Source organism: Idiotropiscis lumnitzeri, chromosome 15 (assembly GCF_059441095.1).
Source record: "Idiotropiscis lumnitzeri isolate Australia: NSW breed Sydney's pygmy pipehorse chromosome 15, RoL_Ilum_1.0, whole genome shotgun sequence".
Taxonomy (NCBI): Eukaryota; Metazoa; Chordata; class Actinopteri; order Syngnathiformes; family Syngnathidae; genus Idiotropiscis; species Idiotropiscis lumnitzeri.
Window position 1 is genome coordinate 9080482 of NC_142405.1, and position 23582 is coordinate 9104063.

General features: G+C 40.1%; 1 protein-coding gene across 14 annotated transcripts in view; it reads right to left on the minus strand.

The window, feature by feature from the left end:
- Nucleotides 1-22517, minus strand: part of nfixb (nuclear factor I/Xb) — a 120998-nt gene extending 98481 nt beyond the window's left edge. For 8 of the 14 annotated variants that reach the window (XM_088316708.1, XM_088316702.1, XM_088316697.1 and 5 more), the window contains exons 1-3: nt 21849-22517; nt 9512-9595; nt 2957-2992 (exon numbers count right to left, since the gene is read on the minus strand). In XM_088316708.1, coding sequence (XP_088172834.1) covers nt 2957-2992; nt 9512-9595; nt 21849-21851 — 123 coding nt within the window. In that variant the 5' untranslated portion in view covers nt 21852-22517. Of the gene's footprint in view, nt 1-2956; nt 2993-5298; nt 5533-9511; nt 9596-21848 lie in introns of those variants that run through there. The other 6 variants (XM_088316709.1, XM_088316699.1, XM_088316696.1 and 3 more) reach the window with 4 other exon arrangements.
- Between the last annotated feature and the right edge of the window lie 1065 nt (nt 22518-23582).

Here is a 23582-nt window from a genome sequence, read left to right on the forward strand (position 1 = left end):
CCCCCTGTTTTCACTGCTCCCATATTGTGTACACTATTTTGTCTTGCCTTGTATATGCTAGTTCAATTATGTAATTTAGCACTTGCGTGTGTGTGTGCGTGCGTTCAGTTGCCGTAGCAACGGCACAACATATCGCCGACCGCAGAACCTCACTGGGCCTTTGGGCAGCGCCAGGGTTGTGCCAACGACTAATCCGAGCCAGAGGTGACAGGAGTGAAGGGAAAGGGACACACGTGCAAAATCTCGCTCACACGCACACACAGCAGCAGTGTGAGACTACCTCCGCTCAGTCCCAAGCACACAACTCTGGATAACCTCCCATTCATTTTGGCTGGAAGCTCCCGTGGCAATAGCGGTAGGAATCCATTCTCCACGGATGCTGGGACAGCTGTGCTGATACTGAATTAGACGCAGTCAGTTCTTCTGCCTCACTCTGTGTGCAGCTAAAGATAAAAACTACATGCTCCTTCATTCAAATCTATGATGCCGCTTGCCAAAAGCACCCAGTTCACCTTTGTTTGAATGTGATTCTTTGCAAACAATTGCCGTAAAATCAAGTCCAATCAAGCTCCCCCTCACCAGCAGAAAATTGGTTTCACAAATGTGACATTTATCAGACGAACATGAATATGCATATGTCATTGTATGCTCCTTTATCTAATTCTGCCCATTAGCCAGTGATGGCGCCGATGGTACGTCAGCTATTTCAAACTATGTGCACAACAGAGGTTTGTTTAACTGAAGCCAACGTCCATCTTTTTTTTTTTTTTTTATTTTTTTTTAGTACAGACAAAAAAAAATCAAGCAAATCAAGCACTACGAGTTTAGCTTTTTTTTAAAATGCACTTTCATGTGTTGCCGATTGTAACGTTTTTTGTTTTTTTTTCCATCATCAAGCAGTGTTTGGGAGTTTCCGGAGACATCATAGATAGTGGTGAATATTTACCAAAATTTCCTTTCACAACAGCGATTATGAAAATACCATTTCATTCTATTTTCAAAGAATTCCCGCAGTATTTGATTGTTCTGAACTCCTGCTTCCAAATAGTAAGCGGGATAACACTGCCCAGAGGAGCTGTGTCATTAGCGAGTTAAGCTTCCAGCAGCACTTCTGCTCGTTGTAATGCGTTTTATTACCCTTGGAACAAAACAGATTAATAAAAAATAATAATAATAATAAAATCTTCATCAATTAATAAGAATATAATTTCTCATGAAAATTCCTAGTTGCGAATACATAACATTTGCTGCATAAATGACTTTGTGAATTATTTCCACTAAAAGGTGTCCTAATTCTAAGATTTCAAAACGCACCAAACGCAACAGCTGAAGCACAAACAGACAAACGCATGTTTTTAAACGTGTTGACCTTTGCAAGTAAACTGAGTTCAGGGTGTGTCATGAATGAATAAGTAAACGCAACCTTGCTGTCCCGGCGTTTGGCATTTTGACTTCCTGCTGTCCCGTGATCAGTGGAAAAGATATGGTTTCTAAATGCAAGCCAATAAACAGCAACACAACCAATCGGGACTCGGATTTCAACATCCACCCTTTCACAACTATGTTATGAGGGGGCGCCATAGATCAGCCCTACCTGTCAATCAAAATTACAACAAGGTCTGTCTGGCGTCCAAAAATCAGTAACCTTTTTGGTTTGCGACTACAGAAGCATGCAGCTCATGCGTTTAAATATGAAACGAATGAAGACTATTTTTACACAAAGTTGGAAAGTGACACCATAGGTGTTAAAAGTGTGTTTCATAAAATGTTTTCTGTAGGTATGTGCGGGACATTTATTCGCTATCATAAAAACCTTACACAAAAACTACCTTGTGCATTTCGAGCAAAAAAAAAAAAATTAAATGAGGGTAATCCACTGACATTAACAAAACAAAATGCTTCATTGTCAAAAGAAAAGGAAGAAAAATTTATTTTCATATCGTGGCGCCATTGCATCAATTTCAATTCACTAAAGATGCGTTAAATTATTTTCCAGGTGTAAACAGCAACTGGGTGAGTAATTTGACCCCACCTCAAACGTATATGAACACATCTTTTGTAAAGTCACCGCGGTCGGTTATATTCCATTAAATCATCGGCGACTATGTTTTCTCATGCTTTCTCAGACTTGCCTCTCTGAATAATGTTTTGCTGTTTTCTTTCACAACACGGCTCTCTAAAAGGGTGATAACGTCTGCTGGGGATGGAACAAAAATACAATACATCCTCTTGGAGCAACATCCAAGTGTTTGCACTAGACTGGTACCACAAAGCAATCCGTCATCTCTCGATATATACTGTAAATATTTAAAGTGCAGTGTGCAGTATATAATGAGAAGCTGCAAAGTATCATGTTTCGGGTGATCTGCACTGATAAATAAATGAATGAAATTCAAATAAATAGGCTTAATGTTGAAACTAATAAAGCCTAGATGGAAATTTAAGACCATTACAGAAGATAATCCAATACAATAAAAAATTTAGATTTTACAACGGAAATGATGTCTTACCAATATATTATATAGCATGATGCAACACCACTGCAAGCAAATAATCATAAACAAAAGGCTTTATGATTGTTCCAAAAATTAGCTGGCGTTTTTTTTTTTTTTTTTTATTTTCAATAAATTTTATTATCATCTCAGAGAGCAAAGATTACGTTTGTGTGGTTCAAAACCATTAACTCCATCACTGTGGAAAAGCTCAGACGACGTGATTCTGTTTGGACTCTGCTGAGCCGAAATAGCGACATGGTTAAACCCTATTGATTGGCTAAAGCAAATTCAGACAAAACGTTGATGAGCCTATCATTCCTGCTGCAGGTCAGCATGTCCAGAGAGATTACCACACACACACACACACACACAGACGGACAAAAAAAATAAACATCTTGTCAAAATAGAATATTTTTTTTAAAAAAATGCTCTAATGCTGAATAAATAGGGACAGGACTTACCACTAGGGCATTGTTTAGAAGGTGAGTAGGATAATACTTTAGTGTTGAGAGGGTGTTAAGAGGCGAGGAGAGCAGGGGGTCAGCGTCCAGGCGGGCAGAGGGGGCAGAGGGAAGGAATAAGTTAAAAATGTCGCACCGGTGAAAACAGTGTGACATGACAACATCACAAGCTTTACAAATTGTGCACACATTTCAAAGTGTGGCAACATTGCAGTCTAGAGGTGACACATTTTGAGAAAAAGGGACACAAATTCAACACGGAAGGCAAAATAAAGAGCAGCATCGATTTCCAAGTACTTTATGAAGGCCTGGTGTGTAGTCGGCGCCGCGATGATTTAAATTTAGAGAGGGAAATTTTAAATAGAAATCACACACACACACACACACACACACTTGACTTGCACAGACCACGGTGTCGCACGTGCCCCCACCGTCCAAGCAATCATTCATCTCTGTTAATCATTCATCCGTTGATGACTGCCGCAATAGTTGACATCCATCTGAGTTTGATTTTTCTACAATTAAATAAACAAAATGTGTTTTCTGTCTGCAAACAGTACTGTAAGAAAATTCTCAGTGTGAGCGTGCGTGTGTGCGTGTGTGTGCAAGCAGGCAGCAAGTAAAATGTATAGTTCGAAGGAGTATTTCACGTAGTTTGTTTTCAATCCAGCAATGACAAATGTGTTTGTTAAAGGAACAACATGCCTCTGAATATAATCATTTGCATTTAAATATATAACCTGATATGGACTATAGATGAAAACATAATTCCACAAAAATCATAGAAACACATATTTTATAGGCAATAAGTGCAATCGTGTCCGCATCTGCAACTGTATCTGTTTTCCATCTCATCATAAGGTGCGACTCTCCCCTCTCTGACTCAGTTCACACATTTAGCAGCCTGTTCTGCTCGAAGCAAATTCACATTTTAAGTAAAAAAAATGGGAATAATTCAAAACACAAATCTCCTTTTCTCTTTTCTGGCATCACCAAGAGGACCAATTGCCAAGTTAAAATTCTGAAGTGGGAATCACACAAAAGATTGCCTGCATGACAAAAGCCGCTGCAGAGAGAGCATTCTGCCACCTCAAGTAGAAGAAGTTAAGAGTAACTTGTTCAATAAAAGAACCACTGTAAAATCAAGAATAAACACATCACTGGCAAAGCTAATAAGCGACAAATAGGTCTACTTTAGAAAATTACGCCAAGATCAACAGAAGAATGGAGACAACCTTTGGCATACTCAGAATCATATTAACCAGAAAAGGGAGGCTGCTCCCAAAGCAGAAAGGAACTACATGAAAAAAATTGTAATAATAATAATAATAATAATAATAATAATAATAATAATAAAGTAAATAAATTACAGTCAGTTGGAAGTAACTTAACACGCACATACACACGCATGAACACACGCACACGCACACACGAGCTTTACGGTTGCAATTCAGAACCATTTGAGCAAATATATATTTCTATACTGATATTTGCACAGCATAACATTTCGTAATTTGAAGTAAAGGACGCTAAGGATGTTAAAGGGATGTGAACAGCAACGAGCAACTTTTTTTGGGGGGAGGTTCACACTCCTTCACTCCTTCAAGGTTCATAAAACTCGGCTTGGTGGTTTCTGCGTAATCTTGGAGGCTGACAAGCAAACCAGAGAGGGAAAGCTTCCTCACAGATGTTAACAAAATGACAGTTTGAATGAAGTCTTTCACGAACAACCCCCTCTTTCCCTTTCCCGCGTGTGATATCTACACGCACACGCGCACGCGCACACTTCCAGTGCGATACGAAATGGTGAACTGGATCCCGTGCGCGCCAGATCACGTGTTGCGTTCAATTGCAAAACATGCAAATTGACACAAGCGGTGTCCCATCCCACGGAAAAGTCAACATACAATCTAAGAGGATGTAACGCTATTTAAAATACGCGTGCGCGCGCACGCGCACGCTCCGAGACACTCATGCACGCACTTTCTCCCGCTCACAGTCACACACGCTTCTCTCGCTACCACCGCTAATATTAAACTCCAAAATCAAGCCTGCGTATCCATGCGCTATGACGCTCTCCTCCTGCTGTAGGACCCCCTCCTTCTTTTTGTTTGAAATACATTTGGGGATAAGCGCCATTTTCTCCCTCTCAAAAAAATAAAAAAAATCGGCGTATGACTCGCGACAAAAAGGGAAAGTAATGCAGCGCAACTTTGTGGGAGTTCGACTCAAGCACAAGGAAACAATTTATGCCAAATAGACTCTACAAACCAAGCGCAAGCAAAACCGGCGTCCCTCGCTTAGATCGACGCAAAACAATGGAACAAGAAGAGGTAGTTTACCTGTGTCAAGCAGTACGGGGAGTACATGGTGGTTTTTCACACAGAAGAATCGGAGAGCTTATTTAAATTGGTTGGAAGCTCGGCGTGGTGCTGCATTGCAATCGCTCGCCGTCCTGTTACTCTCACTCCATGCTGCAAGCTTACAGTAACCCCGCCTTGAACGCTTGCACAAACTTTCAGGGAAAAAAGTTTGCCTCCCTCCCTCTTCTCGTCTTCGCGCACTTCCAACGCTGCGCTTCACACTTTGTGTTAGACTCGCAGATACAGTCAGAAATATGGGGAATTATACAAATCTAATTTTTTATATTTGACGATTACGTCATTGCTTCCTTACATGGTAGGGACATTCACGCCAGTTGCGTTCAATGACCCTTCGTATTTGCAATGTAATAATAAAACTAATCAAAATCAAATTTTATGTGTACCTAAAATTATATTTGATGCTGATTTTAAAAAAAAAATACTGTTCTTTTTTATTGCACGTGTGATTTTTGAGATACATAATTTAAAAAAAATCCCATAAAAGCTTATGCAAAACGGATTTTTACCATGAGCTGTAATTTAGAGTATTGAATTTTCAGAGGTAGACAATCCGCCTGTTTCAGAACCTAACTCTTAATTCATAAATATTACTAAATTTATCATGTATTAATATTATTATTATTATTTTGAAAAATGAAGGCTGATTCAGAATCAGCACAAAAAATATCCAGAAGAGTTTACTTGAATTTCTGAATAAAAAAAAATTGTAAAAATCTGATGACCTGTGAAATCAAATCAACTGATTTGAAAATCCTACTACAAGCAAACGCATCAGGAGAATAGTCGCACCATCTGCAGGCTAAATGAGGCTGATGTGTGTATCTTCCGTGCAAACCTTCACCGTTTATTTTCTGAGTACATGGACTCAAATTATGTACAATCCGGCTTTACACAAATATGTAAAATGTTGCTTTTCAACTGTTCCGTTGCAGCTGCTGATGCAATAATTTCACCCAAGCACCATTTCGCTCTGGATTTAACACCTTCATTCATTCGAGGGCGTGTGAATAGATGCATTATTTCATGAAGTGAAGACTATTTATCCACTGAACCTTTTTTCACCCCGTCCAGAGGCTACATCTGTACTTTTCATGTGAGGCCAAGCCAAACAGTCAGCATTCACTGGAGTTGAAAGGAGAAATAATGCCAAATGCCGAGGACAGACATATAATCAAGCAGTATCAAAATACCATCGAGTAGAAATGTGTGTATCGTTTTGTCATGCACACACACAGTAGCGACTGATTCATCCCATAAAAAAAGAAGAGAAAAACAGAAAGTGAAGTTTCTTGGAAGAGATCCCCGAATGTATGGTGGAAATTTTGGGTGGGAGTGAAGTCATTGTAAAAGAAGAGGAGCTAATTTGGGGCTGGACACTGGAGTCCCGCAGATTTATGAGGCCTACTGCTTGTGCGTTTAAACCGCAAGCCTGCGCAGGTCGAACAAAGAAATGTGAGCACCGTGTGGCCAATTACTGATCACAACAGCCACACAGTCACACAGGGGAAAAAAATGTGGTCATGGAGTGCAAAAAAAAAAAAAAGAGGTCATTGCCCATTGCCCTTGCCATCATAACAACAGCACATTATAACACCCTGAAACAGTTTTTAGAATTCAGAGATTTGTGCAAGTTACTAAGAGATCCTTCAAATGAGTCCTCTTGCACAAAACACATGCGAGCTCTCCTCAAACGAGCTGCGCATTTCGCGGACGATGTGAGTAAATCTCTCATTAAGGAGCACATGCCAGAGCCATATGCTTACGCTCGCTGGGTCTGCTGCGGCTCGGCCTTTTCACGCAGCGCAAACATGCATGTTTACGGCTGCTTCAGAACAGGACGACTGGAACTGAGACTTTCAACGACATATGCAGTAAATAAAGCAGAGCGGTTGAAGAGAAGAGTCGGGTCGAAACTGGTTGATTATGGATGTAAATCCGAAGTTTGCCCGAACACACCGTCTGATATGGCAAGCCGTAATAACACCTCACCCAGATGTCGCTGTGGTGCAAAGGGGAGAAAGCGATGTGTGGTTGTGGCGACTGGCCTGAGGTCAATCTGGCATTGCTTTAAGTGGCTCCAAATATAGAAGTCATGACCTGCCAAAGACTCTTGACTGGTCAGAGGATCGGTCCAAAAATTGACTTCTGAAGTCAATTGTGTCTGTGTCTTGAGTACTTGAAGTTTTTGCTTTAAAAATGAGGTGTGTCAGAAATGTTCCAGGACCGATGTCAAAAAAGATACATTTCAAACCCAAAACTACAAACTATGAGTTTTGCAACTTTAATGATAGCCAGACGATATAACAACGCATCTACAAAAGGAGCCTGCTATGTTCAGTGCGTGAGAAGAGGTGAGAGTTGAGGCAGGACTCGTGGCTGCAGCGCCATTTTCCTGATTCCTCGTTTTGAAGACATGGAGGACATCATTATTGTCGTGACGACAACGCTGTGGAGGATCCCAGGAAAATCCTTCATGAGTGCATGAAGGCAGAGTTGAGAAGGTTTGGAAAAGGTGGTAGCCTAGGAGATTACTTTAAATGGGGAACATTTTCTTTTTGGTATTTTTTTTTTTTTAATTGAAAATTGCTTTTGTCACCTCAGTCCTGGAATTTTCCTGACACACTACATATACTGTACACCTAGTGGCCGCAAAATTATGAATGCTGTGCAGAAGAGCTTTGAAATATTTTTTTTAAAACAGGTAATAGTGCCTGTGGTTTTTTTTTTTATTGAATACTAAGTTTACTATTGCACTGTTTGGTTTGCTTCAAACTTCTCTTTCATAATGAGCTTGACCAGGACCTGCTCAGACATGAGCAATAAGGCTCTATCATCAACGCAAATTGAAATTCATTGATATATACATATATATATACAGTATATGTGTGAATGCTGAGAGATCGATGCATTCAACCAACGGTGACGAGCGTTCACTCATCTGGCTCAAACTCCAAAATGCGGAACATTTTCCACAGTCTGGTCAAAGGTGAGAGCTAATGGACAAAACAACAACGTCGTAGCATTACTTTAAAAGCACTTTCTGATGTGATCCTATCCTTCTATGAGCCTCTAGGGGGCAGAATTGCATAATAGTCAAAATTTGCTATGATGTGCGGTGATGAATGAGTAAGTATTCGACTCGGCGGCAGCATTTCGCACACAGTTTGCCAAATCTATAGATGGAGATGATCATCGCGTTGGCTATTTGTTAATTATTTCCTTCGTCAGAATTACAAATGCAACCGTATTTGTTCCCGTCTATGTTAAAATTCTGAGGGAATTGCAATTTTTAGCTCAATTTGGTCATGATTTATGACTTCCAAAGCATGTAGTGTCTTCGTCAGAGTGTTTAGCGATGCCCTCAGGAGAGAAGGCTAGATCTCCTTATGACATTAAGAAGATAGAAACTGTCCAGTGGCTGTTATTGAACTCACTGCCCTTGAATACAATGATGCAACGTTGATGCCCCACAGGCCCTCCCAAAAAAAAAAAACAAAAAAAAAAAACACTCCTACCAGCCATGCACCTCAATTACAGCCATCAAGCTTCATCTCTGTATGCCGGGACACATGATACTCTGTAGCAAACTAGATTCTCTGTACCTTGGCGTGAGTCTAAACTCAGTGAAAACAAAAGACTGCGGCCTAAAAAAAAAAATAAAAAAAAAAAAATAAAGAAACACGGCTCCCATCTCATTAGCAATCATATTCGCAGTCGACTTCCCCCTCTCAACCCTTCACTCCGTTTCTATCGTTATAATCACGATGATCCGTGGAAATAAACTGCTGCTCCCTTCCTTCAAGTCTTTGCTGTTCTTTTCACATTTTTTATACATCATGTTCATTCCTGGAGGGGGGGGGTTGGCAGTGTGGGGGGGATTTTGTGAAGTTGCAAAGGCCCCTTTTTCGTTGAACGTGCGTGTGGAAATAATGATTGTAATGGCTTGCAGCTGACTTATAGCGCTGCGAATGACGTTATAATTGCGGCAGTTACCAAGAGCTTGAACACCAACTGTCCGTCATAGTAATAGTAATAATCAGTAATGACCCACAATAATAATAATAATAATAATAATAATAATAATAATAATAATAATAATAATAATAATAATAATAATAATAATAATAATAATAATAATAATAATAATAATAATAATAATAATAATGCATACCCTGTATGAATCTGATACAACAAAGCATTCAGGCATCCCAGGACCTCTGGAGGGTTCTTCATTCAACAGAAAGTTTTCGGTTGCCTGAAATAATAACAAAACAGTTATTTCTCCATAAACTGACAACTTTGCTGTTCAAAAGTATTCGGCCACCCCTAGTGTTCTTTTTCTCTGGTCTTTGTAACAGCTGCCATTCTGTCACAGCCAGTTGTAAATGCTTAAAGGCATTGGCATTACATTCACTTCAAGAGCATTTTAGGGTTTAGGGAAATAATCTGATGAGTAATTATAATCATGGATTCATCATGGCATTGCTAAATCAAAAGATCTAATGATGGCCAAATATTTTTGCATGGTATTGTTCAACAGCTTTTTATGGCAAATGTAGTCTGTGACAAACTAGTACATTATAAAGAGGTCCCACCACATCTAATCACATTTCTTTCAAATAATGACATTAAAATATAACCAGAAGCCCACTCTCTCTCTCTCTCTCTCTCTCTCTGTGTATGTTGAATGGTGTGTGTCGCCAGCCTGAGCCCATGTGCTGTGCAGGCCAGAAGCCCATCACTCATTGCAACTTGAATGGGGAGCAACGTGTTTAGCTGTGGTGGCAGTACACAATACTCCAGCACAATGGCATTTCCTGCCGCTGCCATTTCACCTGGCATTGCTCACTGATTCAGCAAAAATCATTCACACACTCACATACACACGCACGCACGCACACGTCCACACTCACACACATAGAGAGTCATGCACAGTACACATGCGCACATCAGCCACGTGCACGGGCCATACGTCTAATTTATAAATACTTTGTGTACTCAGACGTCCTGTCGCCCTCAAAGCTATTCATCGTGGTCGCAGAGTCATGTTAGACAAAGTATCCAACAGAAGCATTTGGGACAGGTAAAAAAAAACAAAAACGAAAAAACAGATTCTATTATGTGCTTTGACTAATATACATGACAACGAGCACTGCTGGATTATTTTTGCCACTGTCAGTTCAAGACTGCATTTAGCAACCGGCATAACACAAAAACAATTTAAGCAATGTGGGATGGGCAAAATATTTTATTATTATTATTATTATTATTATTATTATTTACATTTTTTTAATCTCTTAGATAGACAATTATGAAGATATAGCACATTAACGGTCCACTGAGGACTCTTGTGTATTTTCGCCCATGACTCAGTTTGGCTAAAAGGCCCTGAGGGATATTGACATTATATTGCCGAATGTTGCTTTTGGATTGAGCCAAACCGATATTATAGTAGATATAAATTTCAAATTCCGAATAGATTTTTTTTAAATGATATTGATGTGGACCAAGGTAGCAGAGGGCGTGGCCAACGGGGCTGCGACCGGTCAATGGAAATGTATTTGGGCCAGGTATGTAGCAGATCGATAATAGATTTATGCTTATGTTTGGGGACAACCTGGGATAGAGGGGGTCAAATACTTCGAGAAAAGCCCGCCTTCATCTGAACTCGTCCACAAATTCATATTTCAAGAGTAACGAAAACGTCCATTGCTGTCAGTCATCAAGAGTGCTTTGTTCGCTTCGGCAACGTCGTGCCGAGATTTTCTCATACTGTGCTTTAAATTACTTACATAATTACTGTGCTGGGAGATATCTCCGACTTGGAGTATCAATGATAATCCATTATTTATTTATTTTTCGTAATCAGCTGACCCAGTTAGGTACATGTTAAAGATGCTAGGTTACAAAAACAACTCAAGAAAGCGCGTTGGGAAGGAACATTGAATTCAAATAATGCTCAGGAAGGCAACTACGGTAATCAGATTTCCCAGAACTACTATGTTGCGATCTTTCAACGTATCTGGAGCAGAAACAAAAATGTACTCAACACCGGAACAAATAGAGGTAAGCATACAGTATCTTATAGCTAGCTAGTTATGCTACTTGAACTAGCGTGTCACATAAACACTCGAAACAGACATTAGGTCACTTAAGCCTTTACATATGCAGAAACACATGTACAAACTATGACAAGGCATTGCGCTTGGACAAATACATGAACAGACACATACATAAATACACAGCTATAATAAGTCCCAGACTTTGGCCAACCGAGCTGTGGTTTGAGAGCGAGAGACACAGGCTATTCATATCCGGCTGAATGAGAGGTTATAGCTCGAGCCTTTCCCTTTGACTCGAACACAGCAAAGGGCATCTCCTTGCGTGAATTTAATGTTTGTTTGGTAGAAGGTCCAAATGATTAGGGCAAGCTCAACGGTGGTTTTGTTCGGCATATCCTGCTTCGCTCGTAATGAAGCGAGCACAAGCCACATGAAGCCTTTGCACAAATTTAAAATTGGAATAATCCAAGCGACTATGAAAACATTGCTCATGGCATACGGCCTTAGCATCCATCCTCTCTTGTCATCATCAATTGGTGGGATGACACCGGAGGGAAACCATTTGAAACCATTTGTCCCACTAAATGGTGCCCTTGTCAACTTCTCGGGGCTTTCTTTTAAGCTCCTAAACTGGCCAGTCCAGCTGAGGGATATATTTTACTCTGTTTATAATCACAGAGTAAGTCAAAAGAAGGCAAACTGGTAATTCTAAGTGCCTGTTTCTGTTAAGACTTTTAACACTGAGAATTGACTTGTGCACAAAACAAATCAGGTTGAAGTATGCTAAAGACGGAAGTATACGTCAAAAGGAAAATTGACAATCAAGAACATTTACCAAAGCAAATCCTTCTATCGTATTCTATTTAACAACACTCGTGGAGCGCCATTGTTTATTTGGGGTTTACCGTTTGCACCCTGCAGCAATGGCCGCCTTTCCCCGCCCTCTGTTGTGTGTTATTATGGAGTATGCTATTAGTTAAAAGACCACGCCATATAGGAACGTGACATGTGACTGCAGTCTTTGGGGAAATTTCTCCCAAAACATTACTGTTAGTTGAGTGAATTTTTAAGGGTAACTGCAGTCGTCTGAAACGTGGAAATTTGAAAGATCAAAATGTCATCACAGATGAGTTAATCTGAGGATACTTTGAACTGAAACTTGCTAGCCAATTGGTGGACATAAAATGTTTTCCAAAAGTCGGAAACCCTTCCAATGCACAAAAGACGAAATTTCTCGGGTAGCCATCATCGAATTTTTAAAACTCTTGTACTGTACCCAGGTTAAAGCAGATTATTCGAGTTGACGAAAATGAATGAAATAAGGAATTGTTTTCGTCATGCAGCCGATTGCAATTTCACCATTTGGGACATTGGCACAAAATGAGTAAACGTCAGTATTTCGTAAAAACATGAAAGTGATCTTTTCTGGCTCAAACTCAAACTTTACATGCAGATTTTTAACAAAAGCTAAAACCAAAAGAAAGTGTGGCTCCAACTCAACAGGACACTACTATAATTGTGTTTTATGTTCAATCTTTATTTGATCTGCACTGGGTTACAGCTGTGGTTGTTTTTTTTTACAACTGCTCTACAAATCAAATTTGACTTGAGTTAATGCTTTCTACTGAGAGTAGAAATAGTGAAAGGTTTTCTGGCCTTTATCAAAGCCAATAAGGAGAATAGGAAAGTTTATATCATTCATAAAATAAACACGTTCACCGAATTTTGATAACGATATGCGGAGATACAAATTTGTTTCAGGCAACAACAGATTAGCCTAAAGCAAGCAAATGGGAAAACCATAACCGGACTCTGTCAAACGTCTCCCACTTGCCTATTCAGTAAATATTAATTTAATATTAATACAAACAAAACAAACTGGAATCATCAGTGTAAGAGATTTGGTACAACAATCGTCATCCTGATTAATTGATCATATGCAACGGTCTTCTATTGGTGAAACATTTTGGTGGAGATTAAGGTATAGATTGAGTGGATTTTTATCATTTTTTTCCTCAATATAATCCATGGAGATTATGATCACATAGGACCATAACCAGGGGTGCACGCAACAATTTTGATTTCGACTCTTATTCTAGAATAGGTTTGGTCAAACTATGGCCCGGGGGCCACATGAGGCCCGTTAAACGTTTTAATCCGGCCCGCGGAAATTGAAAAAAATTAAATGAATAAACCCTGTTAATGTTTTATTTTCTAAATACTGTGGTTTTTCAAAGACATATATATTGTTGTTATGCTTTTGTTCGCTTTCATTTAAAATTAAATGTGTTTTATTTTTCCGATGAGGTGAGGTTACCAAAACATTCCATCCGTCTGCTCCTGGCGGCCCCTCTGTCAAATCTTAGAACCCATCGTGGCCCGCCAATCAAAAAGTTTGCCCACCCCTGTTCTAGAATGAGATTTGAGAATGTCTGAGGTTACTTTTTACTTCGGTATTTATTTTCTGTAAAAATGTAAACATAACAAATCAACACATTCTACGAACTATTTTGCGTTGTTATTTCGGTTGAGCAGAGTGATGGTTATCATTAAAAATTGGCAGGAGCAACTGTTGCTTTAATTATGAGACAAATTTACACACACACCCCTACATGTGCATGATCTGCACTTTCACTTTGTAGATCTCAACGATAGCAAATTGTTCAGGTTACTTCAACTATGTCATGTGGCAGTTATTGTTACAACTTATCAAATTTGGCTGGCGCTTTAATGTCAGTCATGCCATGCTCAAGCGCACCTCTTCCGCTTGTGCTGAAGCCAGGAAATTCTGCTGTGCTTCAACACAGGGTCGAATCTTCATTTAAGACAAATATGGACTTTGTGTTGCTAGCAAGCCCAAGAACTGAGTGGATTGTCAAGTGACTTAATGTTTGGCTGATAAAGCGCAACTTTTTGCCCAGACGAGATTATAAGAAAACAAAACACTCCAAACAATGACGCTGTTTATTTGTTTATGTATTTACGGATCCCATGAGTGTCACATTCTCATCTGCTCGGAGTTTCTTTTTAGTGCAGTAAAATTGTGTTTATTGTTCATGAATTTTTGATGAGCTCAAATCCAAGTAATCAGATCGGCATGAAGATCTGCTCTGCGAAGTTGCGTTGCTTTTCTCCAACATCAAAGATGAAGATTTCATTGGCTTAAAAGCACACTTGCAGCTGAATATTAGCGCTTATCTAATAGGTGTGCTCGTAAAAATGACATCAGTACCAAGATTCACCCCGTAAAAGACAATCGTGATTTTTTTTTTTTTCTGATGAGATTTAGAACAAATTGGCACACCCTGTCTTAGCACTCAGCTTGTTATTTTTTCCGTCTCAGCTGTCTTACACCCCAGCAGGGAGGCAAGCATTTTAACATTGCTGGGTTTGTCAGTTTTGTTTTCTAAAACGGCGAACAATTGTCACCAAAATGTAATTGCTACTCTTGTCCACTTCAACCTGCGAAAGTATAAAAAAGTCCTGCACAATATTTTTGATTTATTGAAATCAAACGTGAGCTCATATGATAATTTCCACAAAATCAAAAATACTTTGCCAATCTCGTCTCCACTTACACAGGCTGAAGCGAACAAGAATGCGCACATGAACCCCTGACTGGTTACATTTCAGACTACGCTAAAGCCTCTTTAGGAGCATCGATGTAAGGTAGCGAAGCTTCACGACAATCTGGTTGTCATGCCTTGGTGAAAAGTTTTGTGCATACATTAGCCACTAAGGATGAATAGCTGTAGGTATTCACATTATTAAATGGTGTCTTACCAACATAATAAACTCCGACGGATGCTGCCCCCCCCCAAACAATGCCAAACACAGCTATAATTACGCAGAATAACAGAACCTTTCTCAGAATCTTGTTGTCACATGAAGTAAATTCAAATAAAACATTTAAAGACAGCTGTATTTATTGCAATTCAGCCCTTGAAATGGAACTTAAGATGCTTATTTTGGCCTTCAATTGTTTCTTCACACAGTCATGTACTTCCGTGTTCTTGCCCAATGAATCTCCCCACTCGCTCTCTCTCTCTCGCTCTCACTCGCTCTAGCGTGCTCTCAGTTGAACTCTCAGTGAAAGGGCCAGAACACGCAACAGCATTACAAGATATCATTCTGCTTTGAGTGCAAATATTTTGATTTTATACACACGGTATTCGGCCCGGTTAGGGACAATCAAAGGGATGGAGGAAAACCCAGTTCCAGCCTTCTTTAGTCCGTCCTTTTTAAAAATCCGCCGTCCCCCATTGTAAATATGAAGGTCTGGAATGATCGGACGGACCGTTCCGTGCCTAGGACGAAATGCCCCCGTCTCTGAATCTTTACATGTTGTTATGTACACTGAAAATCCTAAATTCTTCCAATTGTATGTTGAGAAACAATAAATTGTTGGAACATTTTCTCACACAGTTATTCACAAAGTGGTGAACCTCACCCCAGTCTTGCATTTGCTCAACTGACCCTTTAGGGAATGCTCCTCGTACGTTGCCCCTATCTCAGCTTTTTGGAAAAGTGTTGCGGGCATCATGTTCACAATGACAGAAACTTTGCAAAAATAACTGTAACATTTTACCATCACCATCACCCTCATCATCATTTCTACTATTATTCATTAGCAGAGGTTTAACAACAATTTTATCCACGTGTGTATATATCATGCATTTTCACCTTTGACAGGTGGGAGTGGAACGTATCGCTTGGGATAAACAGGGACTCAATGTATTACCGTTTAATGACTGAACACCCTGCTTTTAGACACAGTATTAACAGGCGAGAGGATAAATTCAGAAAAAAAATCTAATATATTCAGGCTATTATACATATTGTATAGTAGACGTCCGACAGCAATGACTTAACGACAGTCAAGTAAGTCCAGTAAAGCGTGTCGTATTAATCTCAGTCCGCGGAGTACCTCATCTGCCTGCCTGTTATCTCCACCTCTCATAAAGCATGACAGCTCTTAATAGGGATGCTGAAGTTGGCCAGGTTTCATGGCGCTGGATTAATCAGAGCACATATACATATGGCCCACCCTTCGCCGTCGCTCAGACTTCACACAGCAGCTCATAAACCACCTGAGTCTCAGCAGTCTCGAAGCGATCATGAGAGGCAGGTACCCTCACAATTAGCGAACAGCCCTCCGATCGCTTTGCCGGCGTTTTGAGGCGACGAGCACAACACTTTCCAGAGCATCAGAGGCTCGCCTTCCATGAGGACATAACATGCACTTTGCATCGTCCCACTTCATTCCACCTTAATTGCATCCTCATTCTTCACCTGCTAACAAAGCTGCGCAGATGTGGCAAGAACATCAAAGTATGGGAAGGATGGGAGGAGGACGTTGTTTGTCGAAAAAAAAAATGAAAGGGGAAATTGGTGTTGTGTGAGCCCAAGCCAGCTCCACCTCAGGGAGAAATGCTGGAAAAATGTGATATTTTACACCTGCATCTAAGGGGTGAGGAATACAAGGCAGGGCACGGTGAGGGAGGCGGTAATTAGAGCAGAGTGTGTGTGCGTTTAAAAGGATTTTTAGTATGTTTCTGGGGCTTGCCACCGGTCCTGCTTCAGCATTCAGTTTGGTGAGACACACTTGATGCCAGATTATTAAAAATGCTAAACCTGGTTATGAATGCTTAAAAAAAGTGGGGGAAATTCAAACAAATATGCTAATATTTGTTAAAGTGATAAATAGCTGGCAAGCTCTGCGTAATGAATAATGCTATTGGCTCTAACTCCTCATTAAGGCCCTAAAGAAGAGCGAGAAGAGAGAAAATTCATGTATTGTTGTGATTTTATTTCCAAATTAAAATGACACAGCAGTAGATAGCAACTCATTCCCAAATTAAGTGGATTCAAATGACTCCGTTTCACAGCTGCTGCGCCGCCTGGATGTCCTGTGAAACCAATTAATGTGAGAGTTAAGTCTTGACAAAGTAATTGAAGCAGAGATAGCTGTGAGAGAGTGTTAACGGTGTTATCAGCGAGACAAATGCTACTTAACACTGCAAAACATGTGTCTTTATTTGATATGTTGAAGTACTATAATGTCTGCTGTTGACCAAATGAATGTACGGATATTGATCGATAGCGTTACGTTTGTTCCATTCGAATTTGATTTATGGAGATGCAAATGTTATTTTGATTCAAAGCAAATCACCATTTTCCATTGAAAAGAATTGAAATTCTAGTCGTTCATTTCAGCCATCAGAAGCAAATGTTATTTATCATAAAGCGCAAAGCCAATGTAAAAAAAAAAAAAGAAAAAATTTTTTTTTGCTTGTTTTATAATGTAATTATTGTACACTGGGACAAGCCCAAAGCCACAACTGCATGCCAGAGCTGTGCCTTTAAAGGGGCGTGGCTTAGTGTGTGACATCAGCAAGGTGGTTCACATCGCTATATCGCTCTATAATTCTTAATCTTTGGATGTCACAGGCATGCTATCAAGGCACCCGGCAACGGTTATGTTGGCAAATATACTGTGTTTCCTTTAAAAATTTCTTTTTCAACCTCTTTTTTACCTCTTTATAATCGTGTTCAATTGTGTATTTTTGTACAGCGGGCGCTGCACTAATTTCAGGTTAAAAACTGTTCTTCCTGTAACTTTTAATTCAATGGGTATTTACTCAGTTACAAGCGAAATTCACATATTCTACCTCTAAAATACTTTTACGGTGAAAGCACTGTTACCATTTTCAAAAGGTCATACAAATCAGAACAAACCCATCATTGTTTTCGAGGGAAAATAGTGATTGGTGCGCCGCCAACTATAGAGGTTGACCCGCCTTCACTCATAATTTCACAGTAGACCTCAGCATATCCCGCAAGGCTTCAGCAATGAATGAATGCATCAAGTCAAACATTCTGCTCCCTCTTCCCAGCGCACTGGTTGCATGTCATCAAAGGGTTTGTCATTTGTATGACAAAAAAATGTTACTTGAAATGAAGTCACTGATGGTGTCATTCTTAATTTGTCTGACTTGTTCAGCATTTTATTTCTGTTGTCCCTCAGCTATTGTGCAAATGCAAGGGTTGCATGTGCTCGGTGATTGACTGGCCACCAGTAAAGGATGCACTGTGGTTTTTATGGTCAGCTGACTAAACTCTTGCAGTTTGTGACCCTGAACAGAATTAAACATTGCCTACCAATTTAAAACATCTGTACGCTGAATACATATTTCCTGTATTATGACCTGGTGGACCTATGATGAAAATGTTCTGAATCCCAACAAACAACAGAATAAATCATCAGAGTGTATCATTTTTATGTTCAAAGAAAAAAAAACAGGGCCAGATTACGCACCGACTGCGTCTATTTGTGATTAATATAAGATTTACCCAAAGTAAAATTGGCGCGGTGACTCTACAAAGTATGTGGTCTGTTTTTTAGTTAATTTTGCTAGCTTGAGGATTTAATATTAGCGCCATATGACAGAGATAATTAGCACCTTGACATGCATCATGAGTCCATCATCAATGATGTAATGGAGAGAAGCCGGTCACTTATCCGATTAAAATATTTTTCAGCCTGAAATAATAAATAAACCATTTTTCATATTTTCTTTCATACATATGGACCAGTACCGGGCCGCGACCCGGTGGTTGGAGACCACTCCTTTAAAGTTTGAGGTCTGTATTGCAACACTGACTTCATGTTTTTCTTATTTTCCTGATTTCTGATGTGGTTTCCGCAACGTTAAAGAAAAATCAATGGTGCCTCCCAGTTTTCCCCTTTTAAATGACATCGTTTGCATGAAAAGTTTATTTTTCCAGGGAAATGTCAAGGCCAAGACAGGAATAACAGCGTAAATATTCTGCGTACATTCTGTGCAGGGATGACTGACAGCCAAGACAGCAATCACACTGCACAAACCGCTAATCATGGAGAAGGCCTCACACACACACACACACACCCACACACGCAGATATGCCCCTCAAGTCATACAATTTGAAATTACGGAGGAATAAACGGCATTATGCAACACGCATGTCAAATCTCATACATCAGCTTGGGACAATGTTTTACTCATGTTAACTTATTTTGCACTTCACTTCGTGTGTATGTGCGTGGGTGACCACGGGCCTCCACCTGAGGGGGAGACATCGTCCCCATGCCCCGCCCCCCCCTAACTCCACCCCCCTTGATAAAACAGCCAAGCTTTTTTTTTTTCTTCTTTTTTTTTAAATATAATTTTATCGCAATTAAAATGTAAAAACACCCATCCATTTGCTCTAGAGCACAGGTGTCAAACTCAAGGCCCGGGGGCCAGATGTGGCCCGCGACCTCATTTTTTGTGGCCAGTGAAGGGCAAATCATGTGCGTCAATTTCCTGTTTCCAGCACATTTCTTCTTCTGATTTCAAAACTGGCTTTCCATCAATTTGTGTATGTGATAACATAAAGGGGTGAATAAATTTATACGGGTTCACAGTCATAACGGCCCGCTGAGGGAAAGCAGAACTACGATGTGGCCCGTTCACCTCTGCCCTAGAGCTTATCTGCACTCAGTCCCTCCCAGGTGACTTTGAGCGTAACTTGGGACACACCCTAGAACCAGAGGTGGGGGACTTAAGTCACATGATTTGTGCTCGCGTCGCCTTATTTTCTTAGCAAAAATTGACATGACTGACATGTTGAGCACGAGGATGATCGTTTTGATGAAACCGGGTAAAAGAATAATTTAATTGTATTCATTAGTTTCACACTCTTCATTTTTTTTTGTCTGTGTGCATTTTAGAGATCGCATATAATTTTTAAAGATGGAAATGCTCATTTAGTATTTAGAGTTCATAATTTTTTGGGAGTCATGATCAGTGAAAAAAAATGATTATCACTCTGTTGTGACTGAAACTTTCATGACTTTGCTTGAACCAAGTCACTCGACTTGCTTGTAATTTATTAACGACTCGACTTGACTTGCTTGTTTTTTTTCAGAACAGTAACTTGCATGAGACTTGACGTTTAAGACTTACTTGCAACATGCACATGTGACTCAATATCTGATGTTTGAATGTTACTTCTGAAACGGCTTGTACGGTTAATAAAGCTTTTATGATGTCGACACTATTCCCATGATTTCCCATAGGAATAAAATATTTTTGAAACACAGAAAAAACACAGAAAAAAAAGGCACATGCAATCGCCCAAAGTCAAGTTTCTAAGTTAAATCCGAAAATATGCCTTATTTGTCTTGTTTGGCTGTTAAATGATAACTTTTTGAACCAATATTTTTTTGCAGACAACACTTTTCGAGGGCGACCGGGCAAAAGGTTAACATCCCATTTGCTCTACAGCATATTTGGACAACTCACTACAGTGGCAGCTATAAATCATCTAAGTGGTGTTTGTGTGTCACTTTGGATGATTCCGTCTCCAGAGAAACTTGACACTGACCAACACATACTTGACCAGACTGCAAAAAAATATTTGGTGCCGTTATTTTAAAAATAAGACAAGCTGCTATACAGCAGACTCACAAGTCAAGATAAATCCACACGAGACTTGTCCTGAATTCTGTATCCTTTTTACCGAGGAGCTTTTTTTTTTTTTTTGAACAGCTGCCACGTATCGCTCGGATTCTTGTAAACAAATAATTATTCATACTAATAATCTTGCATATTCATGTGCAAATAAGATGCCTTGCTGGAACTTGAGAAGCGCCAAGGTTGTATGTGGGAGGTTCCCTTAACGACTGGCTCAAGTTCAACTTTGGAAAAAGTAGAAAATAGAACTCATGAGGGTCAACGATGTGCGAGTGATATATCACAGCTCATCTGTAAACACCACTTTTTTTTTCTTTGTTACACTGACTGACAGACTGTGGCAAGGTTTTGCATCCGTATGATACGTTTGCCAATTTCAGAAAATCAAAGTCATTTATTTTTTTCTGGAATTGATAAAATGAGCGGTCTCACAAACTTTTCTTTGTGGCGCGTAAGAATATGTTACCAACATGCAGAATGGACACATTTTGCATCATTACATAAAAAGGTGCATGAATGAAAGAGCCACTTGCAAACAAAGTTTCCAAAGATAACTTTGACTTTTCAAGCACTTGACATGGCAACAACCGTTACACAACTTGTGGGGCGCCTTTTGGTTGTCTGCTTACGCCGTATGATATGATAGTGCATATCATCTATGTAACTATTAATAGTAAGGTGGAGACATATTCAGACTTCAACTCATCAGAACAGCTCAGAGATTATTTTCTGAATAACAACAACCTCATTTAGACAATAGTTGCTAGAAATTTTCAAAAGTGATGTAAACGTGATGTGGTGGGACCTTGGCACGATATACTCACACAGACATGTTAGCAATAAAACCCCAAACTTCACTAAATGCTCGCCATTAAATGCATGCGCTGCTACAATCTCGTTTAAAGCTGACTGCACAAATGAGCAAATTATTGGTTTACACAGCACGTACCATTGTGGTGTAGGGAAAGATGCCAAAACCCTCTCAAAGACCCATTTTCCACTCTAAAAAAAAGTTCGGCTTCTCAAAAAAAAAAAAAAAAAAAGTTCGTGAGAGAAAAGAAAGAGCTCAGTTTCTCGTGCAGCTCGGCCTTATAATACCGGAAGCAAATACGGTCTGGTAAACATTGTTGATGTTTTTAAATGCCAACTACAGGCTGTAATCCAAGTCGTCTGCTTCCTGACTTCTTCATGCAAGGTGCGTCATATTTCCAAGAAATTCGCCGCGATTTTTAGAGCGAGCGCTCTCTCTGGCTTCGAGCGTGCGTCGTTGGAGTCTCGTTTAGCAGACCCGCTCCTCGATTCCAACCGGCTGCATGCTTTCACTAAATTGCGGTCCTCCTCGCTCCACGTGCGGGGAAAGTTGCCGGGAGGTTCGGGTGTTGATTTCCGCAGCTCACAGCGGCTACGACGGGCGCGATGTCTCTCGTTGCCGACAGCGTTGAAGTGAGTTGAAAAGCAAACAAATTAAAAATAAATAAATAAAAAATAAGAAGGAGAACCGCGTGGTCGCTGTACGCGCGCACGCACCAGGCAGGCGAGGACGCGCGGTCTCCTCCTGCGGCCGCGGAGCGGAGGGCGGCTGAATTATTAATAACCGCAGCGGTGCGCAGTCTGTCGTGCTCAGTGAGGAAGCAGGGCGGCAGCTGGGGGTTTAGAGGAATTAAATACCGGCTCAGAGGAAAGCATGGACGCAGGGGGGATTAGCGAACCCGCACCGGCTCCAGCGCAGCTTTTGGGGCAGCTCGAGGCCGACGCACTCAGTCGCGAGGACGGGAGGGAGCGGGGTTCGGTTCGGCTGCCGCGGTGCCGCTCGTGGAAAACACGTTATTTTTGGATGGGGGCGCGAAACGCAATAGACGGGTAGTGAGCTGTTAAAGTCATGTCGCTGATTAAAATAACCAAATCCTAAGGAGGCATCGGAGCATCCCATGTGATCAGCAAGGACGCAATAAAAGCTCAGTGGGGGGGCGATATATGATGTATACCACATGTACCTTTAATTCACATTTTAAAATCAAAGCTATTCATTTGAAATGTTGTCACGAGAACGACTGTAGTCAATTTGGTATTAAAATATATGTAACGCTTGTTTCCTGAAATTAAACACACATTTTCATTTTAGATTGAGTGCATGTCTCCATACCACCAATTTTATAATATTTTTGAGCAATGTCTGTCAAAATAAATGCATAGTGGTGCTAAAGTGCGGAGAGCAAATGGAAAATATGAGACTTGAGTCTATAGGATATTTTCTGAAATATTTTAGTCTATTATTGTGTGGCCTCCAAGTGGCTTTTGGGGATCTATGAACTCTGCAAAGGACAGAACGTCACATTTTTAGTTCACATCTGTGCTACAGGCTATTGATTCAGTTTCGTCACGTTTAGAAATACGGCCATTTAAAGGCAGGACATATGTACTTCCTTACCCTTCATTTAAAAAAACAACAACATTATTCATCGTTTTTCATTGAATGCGGTTATTGTTGCTGTTGTTATTAATAAAGTGTTTTGACTGTCAGTGTCTGAGTGGGGCTGTAGTAATTCTGACAGTTTTCTCCTACTGTTTGTCCATTTCGGAATTTGTTTATTTCCCAATTATTCATTTAAAAGGGGAACATTTCCTTAAACGGTTATTTTTTCAAAGCTAATATTAAATTTAAGACGAGTTGATTTGACTCGTG